The sequence below is a fragment of the Rutilus rutilus genome (genome assembly GCF_951802725.1).
Source record: "Rutilus rutilus genome assembly, chromosome: 23".
In the NCBI taxonomy this organism is placed as follows: domain Eukaryota; kingdom Metazoa; phylum Chordata; class Actinopteri; order Cypriniformes; family Leuciscidae; genus Rutilus; species Rutilus rutilus.
This window is the reverse complement of record NC_140233.1, coordinates 5,080,001-5,095,367: the sequence shown is the minus strand read 5'-3', so window position 1 is coordinate 5,095,367 and position 15,367 is coordinate 5,080,001. Positions and strand designations below refer to the sequence as shown.

General features: G+C 37.4%; 1 protein-coding gene across 4 annotated transcripts in view; it reads left to right on the top strand.

Annotated features, from left to right (window-relative positions):
- The first annotated feature begins 12,541 nt into the window (after positions 1–12,541).
- best1 (bestrophin 1) overlaps positions 12,542–15,367 on the top strand; it is a 12,179-nt gene continuing 9,353 nt past the window's right edge. The window contains exons 1-3 of one of the 4 annotated variants that reach the window (XM_084397317.1): positions 12,542–12,648; positions 12,783–13,075; positions 14,468–14,562. In XM_084397317.1, coding sequence (XP_084253443.1) covers positions 12,924–13,075; positions 14,468–14,562 — 247 coding nt within the window. In that variant the 5' untranslated portion in view covers positions 12,542–12,648; positions 12,783–12,923. The remainder of the gene's footprint in view (positions 12,649–12,782; positions 13,076–14,467; positions 14,563–15,367) is intronic. The other 3 variants (XM_084397318.1, XM_084397316.1, XM_084397315.1) reach the window with 3 other exon arrangements.

Below are 15,367 nucleotides of genomic sequence, written 5' to 3'. Positions count from 1 at the left end.
TGATGCAAGTTAAGCTCCATCCACACACAAAATAGAATCAGCATTTTTTAAGTCATTACATCAACACCTCTCATAATGGGAGTGGGGGAACGGATTCCGACAGCTGTTTTTTTGCCGTCGGATTCCGTTCCCCCTATGTTTCTTACACAATAAGTTTCTAATATTTGTTAAATTATTAGCTTCAATAGCCTAGTGGTCAGTCCCCTGACAATATTTTTTTTTAGCTTTGGGGCGACCCGAGTTCAAGTCCCGGGTCATCGAACTTTCTTGATACTTTCCTATCATAATAAAAGGCAAAAAATATATTCTTTAAACTGTTGCAAGTTAAGCTCCATCCACACACAAAATAGAATCAGCATTTTTTAAGTCATTACATCAACACTTCTCATAATGGGAATGGGGGAACGGATTCCGACAGCTGTTTTTTTCCCGTCGGATTCCGTTCCCCCTATGTTTCTTACACAATAAGGTTCTAATATTTATTAAATTGGAGCATTTTGTTAGCCTCAATAGCCTAGTGGTCAGTCCCTTGACAATTTTTTTTTTTAGCTTTGGAGCGACCCGAGTTCAAGTCTCGGGTCATCGAACTTTCTTGATACTTTCCTATCATAATAAAAGGCAAACAATATATTCTTTAAACTGTTGCAAGTTAAGCTCCATCCACACACAAAATAGAATCAGCATTTTTTAAGTCTTTACATCAACACCTCTCATAATGGGAGTGGGGGAACGGATTCCGACAGCTGTTTTTTTGCCGTCGGATTCCGTTCCCCCTATGTTTCTTACAGAATAAGGTTCTAATATTTATTAAATTATAGCATGTGACTAGCCTCAATAGCCTAGTGGTCAATATTTTTTTTTAGCTTTGGGGCGACCCGAGTTCAAGTCCCGGGTCATCGAACTTTCTTGATACTTTCCTATCATAATAAAAGGCAAAAAATATATTCTTTAAACTGTTGCAAGTTAAGCTCCATCCACACACAAAAAAGAATCAGCATTTTTTAAGCCATTACATCAACACCTCTCATAATGGGAGTGGGGGAACGGATTCCGACAGCTGTTTTTTTGCCGTCGGATTCCGTTCCCCCTATGTTTCTTACACAATAAGGTTCTAATATTTATTAAATTGTAGCATGTTACTAGCCTCGATAGCCTAGTGGTCAGTCCCCTGACAATATTTTTTTTTAGCTTTGGGGCGACCCGAGTTCAAGTCCCGGGTCATCGAACTTTCTTGATACTATACTTTACTATCATAATAAAAGGCAAAAAATATATTCTTTAAACTGTTGCAAGTTAAGCTCCATCCACACACAAAATAGAATCAGCATTTTTAAGTCATTACATCAACACCTCTCATAATGGGAGTGGGGGAACGGATTCCGACAGCTGTTTTTTTGCCGTCGGATTCCGTTCCCCCTATGTTTCTTACAGAATAAGGTTCTAATATTTATTAAATTATAGCATGTGACTAGCCTCAATAGCCTAGTGGTCAATATTTTTTTTTAGCTTTGGGGCGACCCGAGTTCAAGTCCCGGGTCATCGAACTTTCTTGATACTTTCCTATCATAATAAAAGGCAAAAAATATATTCTTTAAACTGTTGCAAGTTAAGCTCCATCCACACACAAAAAAGAATCAGCATTTTTTAAGCCATTACATCAACATCTCTCATAATGGGAGTGGGGGAACGGATTCCGACAGCTGTTTTTTTGCCGTCGGATTCCGTTCCCCCTATGTTTCTTACACAATAAGTTTCTAATATTTGTTAAATTATTGGCCTCAATAGCCTAGTGGTCAGTCCCCTGACAATATTTTTTTTTAGCTTTGGGGCGACCCGAGTTCAAGTACCGGGTCATCGAACTTTCTTGATACTATACTTTCCTATCATAATAAAAGGCAAAAAATATATTCTTTAAACTGTTGCAAGTTAAGCTCCATCCACACACAAAAAAGAATCAGCATTTTTTAAGCCATTACATCAACATCTCTCATAATGGGAGTGGGGGAACGGATTCCGACAGCTGTTTTTTTGCCGTCGGATTCCGTTCCCCCTATGTTTCTTACACAATAAGGTTCTAATATTTATCAAATTGTAGCATGTTACTAGCCTCAATAGCCTAGTGGTCAGTCCCCTGACAATATTTTTTTTAGCTTTGGGGCGACCCGAGTTCAAGTCCCGGGTCATCGAACTTTCTTGATACTATACTTTACTATCATAATAAAAGGCAAAAAATATATTCTTTAAACTGTTGCAAGTTAAGCTCCATCCACACACAAAATAGAATCAGCATTTTTTAAGTCATTACATCAACACCTCTCATAATGGGAGTGGGGGAACGGATTCCAACAGCTGTTTTTTTGCCGTCGGATTCCGTTCCCCCTATGTTTCTTACAGAATAAGGTTCTAATATTTATTAAATTGTGGCATGTGACTAGCCTCAATAGCCTAGTGGTCAGTCCCCTGACAATATTTTTTTTTAGCTTTGGGGCGACCCGAGTTCAAGTACCGGGTCATCGAACTTTCTTGATACTATACTTTCCTATCATAATAAAAGGCAAAAAATATATTCTTTAAACTGTTGCAAGTTAAGCTCCATCCACACACAAAATAGAATCAGCATTTTTTAAGTCTTTACATCAACACCTCTCATAATGGGAGTGGGGGAACGGATTCCGACAGCTGTTTTTTTGCCGTCGGATTCCGTTCCCCCTATGTTTCTTACACAATAAGTTTCTAATATTTGTTAAATTATTAGCCTCAATAGCCTAGTGGTCAGTCCCCTGACAATATTTTTTTTTAGCTTTGGGGCGACCCGAGTTCAAGTCCCGGGTCATCGAACTTTCTTGATACTTTCCTATCATAATAAAAGGCAAAAAATATATTCTTTAAACTGTTGCAAGTTAAGCTCCATCCACACACAAAAAAGAATCAGCATTTTTTAAGCCATTACATCAACGCCTCTCATAATGGCAGTGGGGGAACGGATTCCGACAGCTGTTTTTTTGCCGTCGGATTCCGTTCCCCCTATGTTTCTTACACAATAAGGTTCTAATATTTATTAAATTGTAGCATGTTACTAGCCTCAATAGCCTAGTGGTCAGTCCCCTGACAATATTTTTTTTTAGCTTTGGGGCGACCCGAGTTCAAGTCCCGGGTCATCGAACTTTCTTGATACTTTCCTATCATAATAAAAGGCAAAAAATATATTCTTTAAACTCTTGCAAGTTAAGCTCCATCCACACACAAAAAAGAATCAGCATTTTTTAAGCCATTACATCAACGCCTCTCATAATGGCAGTGGGGGAACGGATTCCGACAGCTGTTTTTTTTGCCGTCGGATTCCGTTCCCCCTATGTTTCTTACACAATAAGGTTCTAATATTTATTAAATTGTGGCATGTTACTAGCCTCAATAGCCTAGTGGTCAGTCCCCTCACAATATTTTTTTTTAGCTTTGGGGCGACCCGAGTTCAAGTCCCGGGTCATCGAACTTTCTTGATACTTTCCTATCATAATAAAAGGCAAAAAATATATTCTTTAAACTGTTGCAAGTTAAGCTCCATCCACACACAAAATAGAATCAGCATTTTTTAAGTCATTACATCAACACCTCTCATAATGGCAGTGGGGGAACGGATTCCGACAGCTGTTTTTTTGCCGTCGGATTCCGTTCCCCCTATGTTTCTTACACAATAAGGTTCTTATATTTATTAAATTGTAGCATGTTACGAGCCTCTATAGCCTAGTGGTCAGTCCCCTGACGATGTTTTTTTTTAGCTTTGGGGCAACCCGTGTTCAAGTCCAGGGTCGTCGAACTTTCTTGATACTATACTTTCCTATCATAATAAAAGGCAAAAAATATATTCTTTAAACTGTTGCAAGTTAAGCTCCATCCACACACAAAATAGAATCAGCATTTTTTAAGTCATTACATCAACACCTCTCATAATGGGAGTGGGGGAACGGATTCCGACAGCTGTTTTTTTGCCGTCGGATTCCGTTCCCCCTATGTTTCTTACACAATAAGTTTCTAATATTTGTTAAATTATTAGCCTCAATAGCCTAGTGGTCAGTCCCCTGACAATATTTTTTTTTAGCTTTGGGGCGACCCGAGTTCAAGTCCCGGGTCATCGAACTTTCTTGATACTATACTTTCCTATCATAATAAAAGGCAAAAAATATATTCTTTAAACTGTTGCAAGTTAAGCTCCATCCACACACAAAATAGAATCAGCATTTTTTAAGTCATTACATCAACACCTCTCATAATGGGAGTGGGGGAACGGATTCCGACAGCTGTTTTTTTGACGTCGGATTCCGTTCCCCCTATGTTTCTTACACAATAAGTTTCTAATATTTGTTAAATTATTAGCCTCAATAGCCTAGTGGTCAGTCCCCTGACAATATTTTTTTTTAGCTTTGGGGCGACCCGAGTTCAAGTCCCGGGTCATCGAACTTTCTTGATACTTTCCTATCATAATAAAAGGCAAAAAATATATTCTTTAAATTGTTGCAAGTTAAGCTCCATCCACACAAAAAAGAATCAGCATTTTTTAAGCCATTACATCAACGCCTCTCATAATGGCAGTGGGGGAACGGATTCCGACAGCTGTTTTTTTGCCGTCGGATTCCGTTCCCCCTATGTTTCTTACACAATAAGGTTCTAATATTTATTAAATTGTAGCATGTTACTAGCCTCAATAGCCTAGTGGTCAGTCCCCTGACAATATTTTTTTTTAGCTTTGGGGCGACCCGAGTTCAAGTCCCGGGTCATCGAACTTTCTTGATACTATACTTTCCTATCATAATAAAAGGCAAAAAATATATTCTTTAAACTGTTGCAAGTTAAGCTCCATCCACACACAAAATAGAATCAGCATTTTTTAAGTCATTACATCAACACCTCTCATAATGGGAGTGGGGGAACGGATTCCGACAGCTGTTTTTTTGCCGTCGGATTCCGTTCCCCCTATGTTTCTTACACAATAAGTTTCTAATATTTGTTAAATTATTAGCCTCAATAGCCTAGTGGTCAGTCCCCTGACAATATTTTTTTTTAGCTTTGGGGCGACCCGAGTTCAAGTCCCGGGTCATCGAACTTTCTTGATACTTTCCTATCATAATAAAAGGCAAAAAATATATTCTTTAAACTGTTGCAAGTTAAGCTCCATCCACACACAAAAAAGAATCAGCATTTTTTAAGCCATTACATCAACGCCTCTCATAATGGCAGTGGGGGAACGGATTCCGACAGCTGTTTTTTTTGCCGTCGGATTCCGTTCCCCCTATGTTTCTTACACAATAAGGTTCTAATATTTATTAAATTGTGGCATGTTACTAGCGTCAATAGCCTAGTGGTCAGTCCCCTCACAATATTTTTTTTTAGCTTTGGGGCGACCCGAGTTCAAGTCCCGGGTCATCGAACTTTCTTGATACTTTCCTATCATAATAAAAGGCAAAAAATATATTCTTTAAACTGTTGCAAGTTAAGCTCCATCCACACACAAAAAAGAATCAGCATTTTTTAAGCCATTACATCAACACCTCTCATAATGGGAGTGGGGGAACGGATTCCGACAGCTGTTTTTTTGCCGTCGGATTCCGTTCCCCCTATGTTTCTTACAGAATAAGGTTCTAATATTTATTAAATTGCAGCATGTAACTAGCCTCAATAGCCTAGTGGTCAGTCCCCTGACAATATATTTTTTTAGCTTTGGGGCGACCCGAGTTCAAGTCCCGGGTCATCGAACTTTCTTGATACTATACTTTACTATCATAATAAAAGGCAAAAAATATATTCTTTAAACTGTTGCAAGTTAAGCTCCATCCACACACAAAATAGAATCAGCATTTTTTAAGTCATTACATCAACACCTCTCATAATGGGAGTGGGGGAACGGATTCCGACAGCTGTTTTTTTGCCGTCGGATTCCGTTCCCCCTATGTTTCTTACAGAATAAGGTTCTAATATTTATTAAATTATAGCATGTGACTAGCCTCAATAGCCTAGTGGTCAATATTTTTTTTTAGCTTTGGGGCGACCCGAGTTCAAGTCCCGGGTCATCGAACTTTCTTGATACTTTCCTATCATAATAAAAGGCAAAAAATATATTCTTTAAACTGTTGCAAGTTAAGCTCCATCCACACACAAAAAAGAATCAGCATTTTTTAAGCCATTACATCAACATCTCTCATAATGGGAGTGGGGGAACGGATTCCGACAGCTGTTTTTTTGCCGTCGGATTCCGTTCCCCCTATGTTTCTTACACAATAAGGTTCTAATATTTATTAAATTGTAGCATGTTACTAGCCTCAATAGCCTAGTGGTCAGTCCCCTGACAATATTTTTTTTAGCTTTGGGGCGACCCGAGTTCAAGTACCGGGTCATCGAACTTTCTTGATACTATACTTTCCTATCATAATAAAAGGCAAAAAATATATTCTTTAAACTGTTGCAAGTTAAGCTCCATCCACACACAAAAAAGAATCAGCATTTTTTAAGCCATTACATCAACATCTCTCATAATGGGAGTGGGGGAACGGATTCCAACAGCTGTTTTTTTGCCGTCGGATTCCGTTCCCCCTATGTTTCTTACACAATAAGGTTTTAATATTTATTAAATTGTAGCATGTTACTAGCCTCAATAGCCTAGTGGTCAGTCCCCTGACAATTTTATTTTTTAGCTTTGGGGCGACCCGAGTTCAAGTACCGGGTCATCGAACTTTCTTGATACTATACTTTCCTATCATAATAAAAGGCAAAAAATATATTCTTTAAACTGATGCAAGTTAAGCTCCATCCACACACAAAATAGAATCAGCATTTTTTAAGTCATTACATCAACACCTCTCATAATGGGAGTGGGGGAACGGATTCCGACAGCTGTTTTTTTGCCGTCGGATTCCGTTCCCCCTATGTTTCTTACACAATAAGTTTCTAATATTTGTTAAATTATTAGCTTCAATAGCCTAGTGGTCAGTCCCCTGACAATATTTTTTTTTAGCTTTGGGGCGACCCGAGTTCAAGTCCCGGGTCATCGAACTTTCTTGATACTTTCCTATCATAATAAAAGGCAAAAAATATATTCTTTAAACTGTTGCAAGTTAAGCTCCATCCACACACAAAATAGAATCAGCATTTTTTAAGTCATTACATCAACACTTCTCATAATGGGAATGGGGGAACGGATTCCGACAGCTGTTTTTTTCCCGTCGGATTCCGTTCCCCCTATGTTTCTTACACAATAAGGTTCTAATATTTATTAAATTGGAGCATTTTGTTAGCCTCAATAGCCTAGTGGTCAGTCCCTTGACAATTTTTTTTTTTAGCTTTGGAGCGACCCGAGTTCAAGTCTCGGGTCATCGAACTTTCTTGATACTTTCCTATCATAATAAAAGGCAAACAATATATTCTTTAAACTGTTGCAAGTTAAGCTCCATCCACACACAAAATAGAATCAGCATTTTTTAAGTCTTTACATCAACACCTCTCATAATGGGAGTGGGGGAACGGATTCCGACAGCTGTTTTTTTGCCGTCGGATTCCGTTCCCCCTATGTTTCTTACAGAATAAGGTTCTAATATTTATTAAATTATAGCATGTGACTAGCCTCAATAGCCTAGTGGTCAATATTTTTTTTTAGCTTTGGGGCGACCCGAGTTCAAGTCCCGGGTCATCGAACTTTCTTGATACTTTCCTATCATAATAAAAGGCAAAAAATATATTCTTTAAACTGTTGCAAGTTAAGCTCCATCCACACACAAAAAAGAATCAGCATTTTTTAAGCCATTACATCAACACCTCTCATAATGGGAGTGGGGGAACGGATTCCGACAGCTGTTTTTTTGCCGTCGGATTCCGTTCCCCCTATGTTTCTTACACAATAAGGTTCTAATATTTATTAAATTGTAGCATGTTACTAGCCTCGATAGCCTAGTGGTCAGTCCCCTGACAATATTTTTTTTTAGCTTTGGGGCGACCCGAGTTCAAGTCCCGGGTCATCGAACTTTCTTGATACTATACTTTACTATCATAATAAAAGGCAAAAAATATATTCTTTAAACTGTTGCAAGTTAAGCTCCATCCACACACAAAATAGAATCAGCATTTTTAAGTCATTACATCAACACCTCTCATAATGGGAGTGGGGGAACGGATTCCGACAGCTGTTTTTTTGCCGTCGGATTCCGTTCCCCCTATGTTTCTTACAGAATAAGGTTCTAATATTTATTAAATTATAGCATGTGACTAGCCTCAATAGCCTAGTGGTCAATATTTTTTTTTAGCTTTGGGGCGACCCGAGTTCAAGTCCCGGGTCATCGAACTTTCTTGATACTTTCCTATCATAATAAAAGGCAAAAAATATATTCTTTAAACTGTTGCAAGTTAAGCTCCATCCACACACAAAAAAGAATCAGCATTTTTTAAGCCATTACATCAACATCTCTCATAATGGGAGTGGGGGAACGGATTCCGACAGCTGTTTTTCTGCCGTCGGATTCCGTTCCCCCTATGTTTCTTACACAATAAGTTTCTAATATTTGTTAAATTATTTGCCTCAATAGCCTAGTGGTCAGTCCCCTGACAATATTTTTTTTTAGCTTTGGGGCGACCCGAGTTCAAGTACCGGGTCATCGAACTTTCTTGATACTATACTTTCCTATCATAATAAAAGGCAAAAAATATATTCTTTAAACTGTTGCAAGTTAAGCTCCATCCACACACAAAAAAGAATCAGCATTTTTTAAGCCATTACATCAACATCTCTCATAATGGGAGTGGGGGAACGGATTCCGACAGCTGTTTTTTTGCCGTCGGATTCCGTTCCCCCTATGTTTCTTACACAATAAGGTTCTAATATTTATCAAATTGTAGCATGTTACTAGCCTCAATAGCCTAGTGGTCAGTCCCCTGACAATATTTTTTTTAGCTTTGGGGCGACCCGAGTTCAAGTCCCGGGTCATCGAACTTTCTTGATACTATACTTTACTATCATAATAAAAGGCAAAAAATATATTCTTTAAACTGTTGCAAGTTAAGCTCCATCCACACACAAAATAGAATCAGCATTTTTTAAGTCATTACATCAACACCTCTCATAATGGGAGTGGGGGAACGGATTCCAACAGCTGTTTTTTTGCCGTCGGATTCCGTTCCCCCTATGTTTCTTACAGAATAAGGTTCTAATATTTATTAAATTGTGGCATGTGACTAGCCTCAATAGCCTAGTGGTCAGTCCCCTGACAATATTTTTTTTTAGCTTTGGGGCGACCCGAGTTCAAGTACCGGGTCATCGAACTTTCTTGATACTATACTTTCCTATCATAATAAAAGGCAAAAAATATATTCTTTAAACTGTTGCAAGTTAAGCTCCATCCACACACAAAAAAGAATCAGCATTTTTTAAGCCATTACATCAACACCTCTCATAATGGGAGTGGGGGAACGGATTCCGACAGCTGTTTTTTTGCCGTCGGATTCCGTTCCCCCTATGTTTCTTACACAATAAGGTTCTAATATTTATTAAATTGTAGCATGTTACTAGCCTCAATAGCCTAGTGGTCAGTCCCCTGACAATATTTTTTTTTAGCTTTGGGGCGACCCGAGTTCAAGTACCGGGTCATCGAACTTTCTTGATACTATACTTTCCTATCATAATAAAAGGCAAAAAATATATTCTTTAAACTGATGCAAGTTAAGCTCCATCCACACACAAAATAGAATCAGCATTTTTTAAGTCATTACATCAACACCTCTCATAATGGGAGTGGGGGAACGGATTCCGACAGCTGTTTTTTTGCCGTCGGATTCCGTTCCCCCTATGTTTCTTACACAATAAGTTTCTAATATTTGTTAAATTATTGGCTTCAATAGCCTAGTGGTCAGTCCCCTGACAATATTTTTTTTTAGCTTTGAGGCGACCCGAGTTCAAGTCCCGGGTCATCGAACTTTCTTGATACTTTCCTATCATAATAAAAGGCAAAAAATATATTCTTTAAACTGTTGCAAGTTAAGCTCCATCCACACACAAAATAGAATCAGCATTTTTTAAGTCATTACATCAACACTTCTCATAATGGGAATGGGGGAACGGATTCCGACAGCTGTTTTTTTCCCGTCGGATTCCGTTCCCCCTATGTTTCTTACACAATAAGGTTCTAATATTTATTAAATTAGAGCATTTTGTTAGCCTCAATAGCCTAGTGGTCAGTCCCTTGACAATTTTTTTTTTTAGCTTTGGGGCGACCCGAGTTCAAGTCCCGGGTCATCGAACTTTCTTGATACTTTCCTATCATAATAAAAGGCAAACAATATATTCTTTAAACTGTTGCAAGTTAAGCTCCATCCACACACAAAAAAGAATCAGCATTTTTTAAGCTATTACATCAACACCTCTCATAATGGGAGTGGGGGAACGGATTCCGACAGCTGTTTTTTTGCCGTCGGATTCCGTTCCCCCTATGTTTCTTACACAATAAGGTTCTAATATTTATTAAATTGTAGAATGTTACTAGCCTCAATAGCCTAGTGGTCAGTCCCCTGACAATATTTTTTTTTAGCTCTGGGGCGACCCGAGTTCAAGTCCCGGGTCATCGAATTTTCTTGATACTTTCCTATCATAATAAAAGGCAAAAAATATATTCTTTAAACTGTTGCAAGTTAAGCTCCATCTACACACAAAATAGAATCAGCATTTTTTAAGTCATTACATCAACACCTCTCATAATGGGAGTGGGGGAACGGATTCCGACAGCTGTTTTTTTGCCGTCGGATTCCGTTCCCCCTATGTTTCTTACACAATAAGGTTCTAATATTTATTAAATTGGAGCATTTTGTTAGCCTCAATAGCCTAGTGGTCAGTCCCCTGACAATATTTTTTTTTAGCTTTGGAGCGACCCGAGTTCAAGTCTCGGGTCATCGAACTTTCTTGATACTTTCCTATCATAATAAAAGGCAAACAATATATTCTTTAAACTGTTGCAAGTTAAGCTCCATCCACACACAAAATAGAATCAGCATTTTTTAAGCCATTACATCAACACCTCTCATATACCCCTTTTCCACCAAGGCAGAGCTGGTGCTGGTTCGGAGCCAGAGCCTAGTTTCAAATCGGTTCTTTGTTTTTCCACCGCCAAAGCACCAGCTCCGTGACCTGTGGAAAAGCAAACCGGTTCTTTGGAGGCTTGTCAGTCGAACCAACTCCGAGCCGGCACTAGCTCTAGCTCCGAACCAGCACCTGGTTCTTGTTGGTGGAAAAGGGGTAAAAAAATATATTCTTTAACCTGTTGCAAGTTAAGCTCCATCCACACACAAAAATAAAATCCGCATTTTTTAAGCCATTACATCAACACCTCTCATCATTGGGGTGGGGGAATGGATTTCGACAGCTGTATTTTTTGCCGTCGGATTCTGTTCCCCACATATTTCTGACACACTGAGGTTCTGATATTTATCAAATTGATGCTGTTTAAGCTCCATCCACACACAGAATAGAATAAGCATATTTTAAGCCGATACATAAACATCTCTCATCATTGGGGTGTGGGAACGGATTTCAACAGCTGAACTATTTGCTGTCGGATTCTGTTCCTCCTATGTTTCTTACACAATGCGGTTCTAATATTTATCACATTGCAGCTAGTTAGGTGATCCAATAGCCTAGTGGTCATGCATAATTAAAAATAAAATATTATTTGCAAATATGAATGAATTTTACGTGAAGATTTTACTGAAATGAAATTGAAATTGCTTCCGTTGATAAACAACAAATCCAGCATACACGGCCGTTGGTTACTATAGAAGCTTTTTTTCCAGCACAGAATAAAAAAAGTAGGCCTACAAAAGGAAATTGAGACTTTTTATCTCACAATTCTGACTTTTTTTCCCCACAGAATTGTGAAATATGAAAATAGGCAGGCAGGCAACCGTTCAGTGCTAAATAAATATACATACATATAATGTGTTTATTATAGTGCTCAATAATGCTCACACCACCTTATTTTGGGTAAAAATATTAAAACATTGTGACATAAAAAGGCAAACTATAGTTATATATATATATATATATATATATATATATATATAAGAGGGATCATACAAAATGCATGTTGCAAATGTTTACATTGTAGTCCACAAGACTTTGAAAAATTGCTGAATTTATAAAAATGGGTTAATAGGTTAATGAAGCACACCGGGGCCACACACAGAGGTGCATTTCCTCCACTAGAGGGCCCTATAGAGCCCTCAACACCTCGCTGAGGGCCTCATCATCACAAGTGTTTAATGGAGCCTGAACTCCTCATGGATCAGTTAGGGCTGGTTGATTATTGACATCATATTTTCATTACATAACTGCAATTAATGCATGCCTCTATTAATCGAGTTGAATATGTATGAGTGTTTGTGCTTGTGTTTTGAAAGATTTGCTGAGATTAACAAACCCCCCAGTTTTCCACAATGCCTCTTTGTTAGTGGAAAACAGATTAGCGGGTCAAGTGACCGGAGGTGTGGGCGTCTCATGCTCTCCTCCACTCCATCCTTCCTTCTTAACGGTTCCGGTACCGACCGTCAGCTCACACAACATCACACGCTGTGAGGAGAGTGGCTTATTTCTTATAGAGAGTGTTTGAGGCCTACAGACGAGGAATAGTAAGCAGTTGCATTTGCAGTTTTGTGTTTCTCTTTTAACGCTAGTTTTGCTTCATTTTACCCATGCATGCTTGTGAATATAATTGACTTGTTGCAGTTTAGGTGTTGCTGCATGCTAACTAACATCAAACTAGCATGTGATCTCTGTGTGTGTGTGCACTGTGATTCAGTGCTGAGCGTGCATGTGTTTCCCAGTGTCGCTGTCCATCCTTCTCTCTAATAACTGAAAGGTGAAAGGTCAGTTTGAGCAGTAGAGGCTGTGAGGCTCGTCAGAGATGACGGTCACGTACTCACAGCAGGTGTCAGATGCACGTCTGGGCACCTTTTATCGTCTCCTGCTGCGATGGAAAGGAAGCATCTATAAGCTGCTGTACCGAGAGCTGCTGATCTTCACTGTGATGTACGCCGCCATTAGCATCACGTACAGGTAAACACTGATCATTCACCTTATTACTACAGCTTTACTCCCTTTATAGGGGTGCTACTATAGTAAATAATGGTACCACATGTAGTTATATCATGGTGTTTTGATATGTACCATGATATTGAATGACCTACAAATCATGTTTTCTTTTTTTTACGTCCAAGAATATCATGGTACCACATTTACAGAAATATTTTTTCATATTTTTGGGGGGACATGGTATTACCATGTTTTTTTAGTTAAGTTATTTTGGGAAGTATATTGTAGTTGCATGGAAATACCACCATACATTAATTTCAGAACCAACTCTACAGATGTCATATTTGTACCATGCACTTTTTTGGTACTTCAAAGGATATTTAAAGAATACTATGGTAAAAAAAACAATAGTATATTGAAAATATAGTAATAGTATGGTAGTTTAATCTTACCAGGGTACTAAATGATTACTATAGGCTATTAATATACCATAGCATTAGTTACTGTAATATGGTACATGTCCAAAAATTATGATACTATAGTACTTTGATATTATGATAGTAAATGATTACCATGGTATATTCATGTTTTCAAGCTAATGCAAATCATTTAATGCCATCACCATGTTTATTTTTTTATATATATTTACCATAGTAGTAGACAAGTATAGTATTTCTGTAAGGAGATTGTAGAACCATGTAAATATCATAGTACATTAATTTCAGTACTAATGGTATATTTTAAAGTACCATGTGATACCATAATTGCACCATTACCACTTTTTTGTAAGGGTTAACTTTATATGGTCCTCCAAAAAGTTTTTTTTTTTTTTTTAAATACCATGGTAAAAAAACAAAACAGTAATACTATGATACTTTAATATTACCAGGGTACAAAAAAATGACTATAGGCTTTTAATATACCATGACATTTGTTATTATGGTACATATCCAAAAAACATGACAATACTGTGGTACTTTGATAAACTGTGGAACTAAATGGTTATGCATATACCATGGTATTTTCATATTTTCAAAATACTGCAAAAAAATGAATGGTAAAACCTACAGTACCATGGTACTTCCCTGAAACATGGTGTTACCATTGTACTATGTCCAAAAAACACGATAATACCATTTACTGCGAGTACTAAATGATTACCAAATCCATTTACCATGATATTTTCTTTTTTTTTCAAGTTACTGAAAATAATTTAAAGGTATTACCATGGTATATCCCCAAATACATGGTGTTACCACCCGAAAAAAACATGTTAAGGCCATATAATTTTTTTGCTAGTGTTGTTTATCAGTGTAGAATATCGTTCAAATTTTCGTTCTGTCAAAAGGCTTTCCTTTGAATATTTGTATATAATAAAAGCAGCAGGTGTTTAAGTAAGCTCTGTTTGATTGACAGGTGTATTCTGACTGAAGAGCAGCGCAGGATGTTTGAGAAGCTTTCCATGTACTGTGACCAATACGCTCAACTCATCCCTGTGTCCTTCGTTCTGGGTAAATGCTTTCTTTCTTTGGATTAAAACAATTCAGGTTTTTTTGCTTTTTTTTATTGTTTTTTTTATGTATTGCATATGAAAGGATACAGACATTAACAGTGAAAAGAAGAGAAAAATAAATAAAACAAAATGGACATCATAAGAGATTGAATTAGGCTACACAAATCAATACAATATTACATTTTGTCAATATGAAAAATTAAAGTTCCAGTTACAACAGACTCAAGAATATTATTTGTTTTAGAAACCTTTGAGTTTTACGGAAGAGGATTAGGGCCAAGCAATAATAAAAAAGTAAAACTATCTCGAGATTAAAGTCATTATAATGCGAGATTAAACTCGAAACACAACGACTTTATTCTCGAAATTTAACGAGTTATTTCTCGAAACACAACGACTTTATTCTCGAAATGTAATGAGTTATTTCTCGAAACACGACTTTATTCTCGAAATGTAATGAGTTTATTCTCAAGATTGTATTTCGACTTTTTTCTCGAAATTTAACGAGTTTTTTCTCGAAACACAACGACTTTATTCTCGAAATGTAATGAGTTTATTCTCAAGATTGTATTTCGACTTTTTTCTCGAAATTTAACGAGTTATTTCTCGAAACACAATGACTTTATTCTCGAAATGTAATGAGTTATTTCTCGAAACACAACGACTTTATTCTCGAAATTTAACGAGTTTTTTCTCGAAACACAACGACTTTATTCTCGAAATGTAATGAGTTTATTCTCAAGATTGTATTTCGACTTTTTTCTCGAAATTTAACGAGTTATTTCTCGAAACACAACGACTTT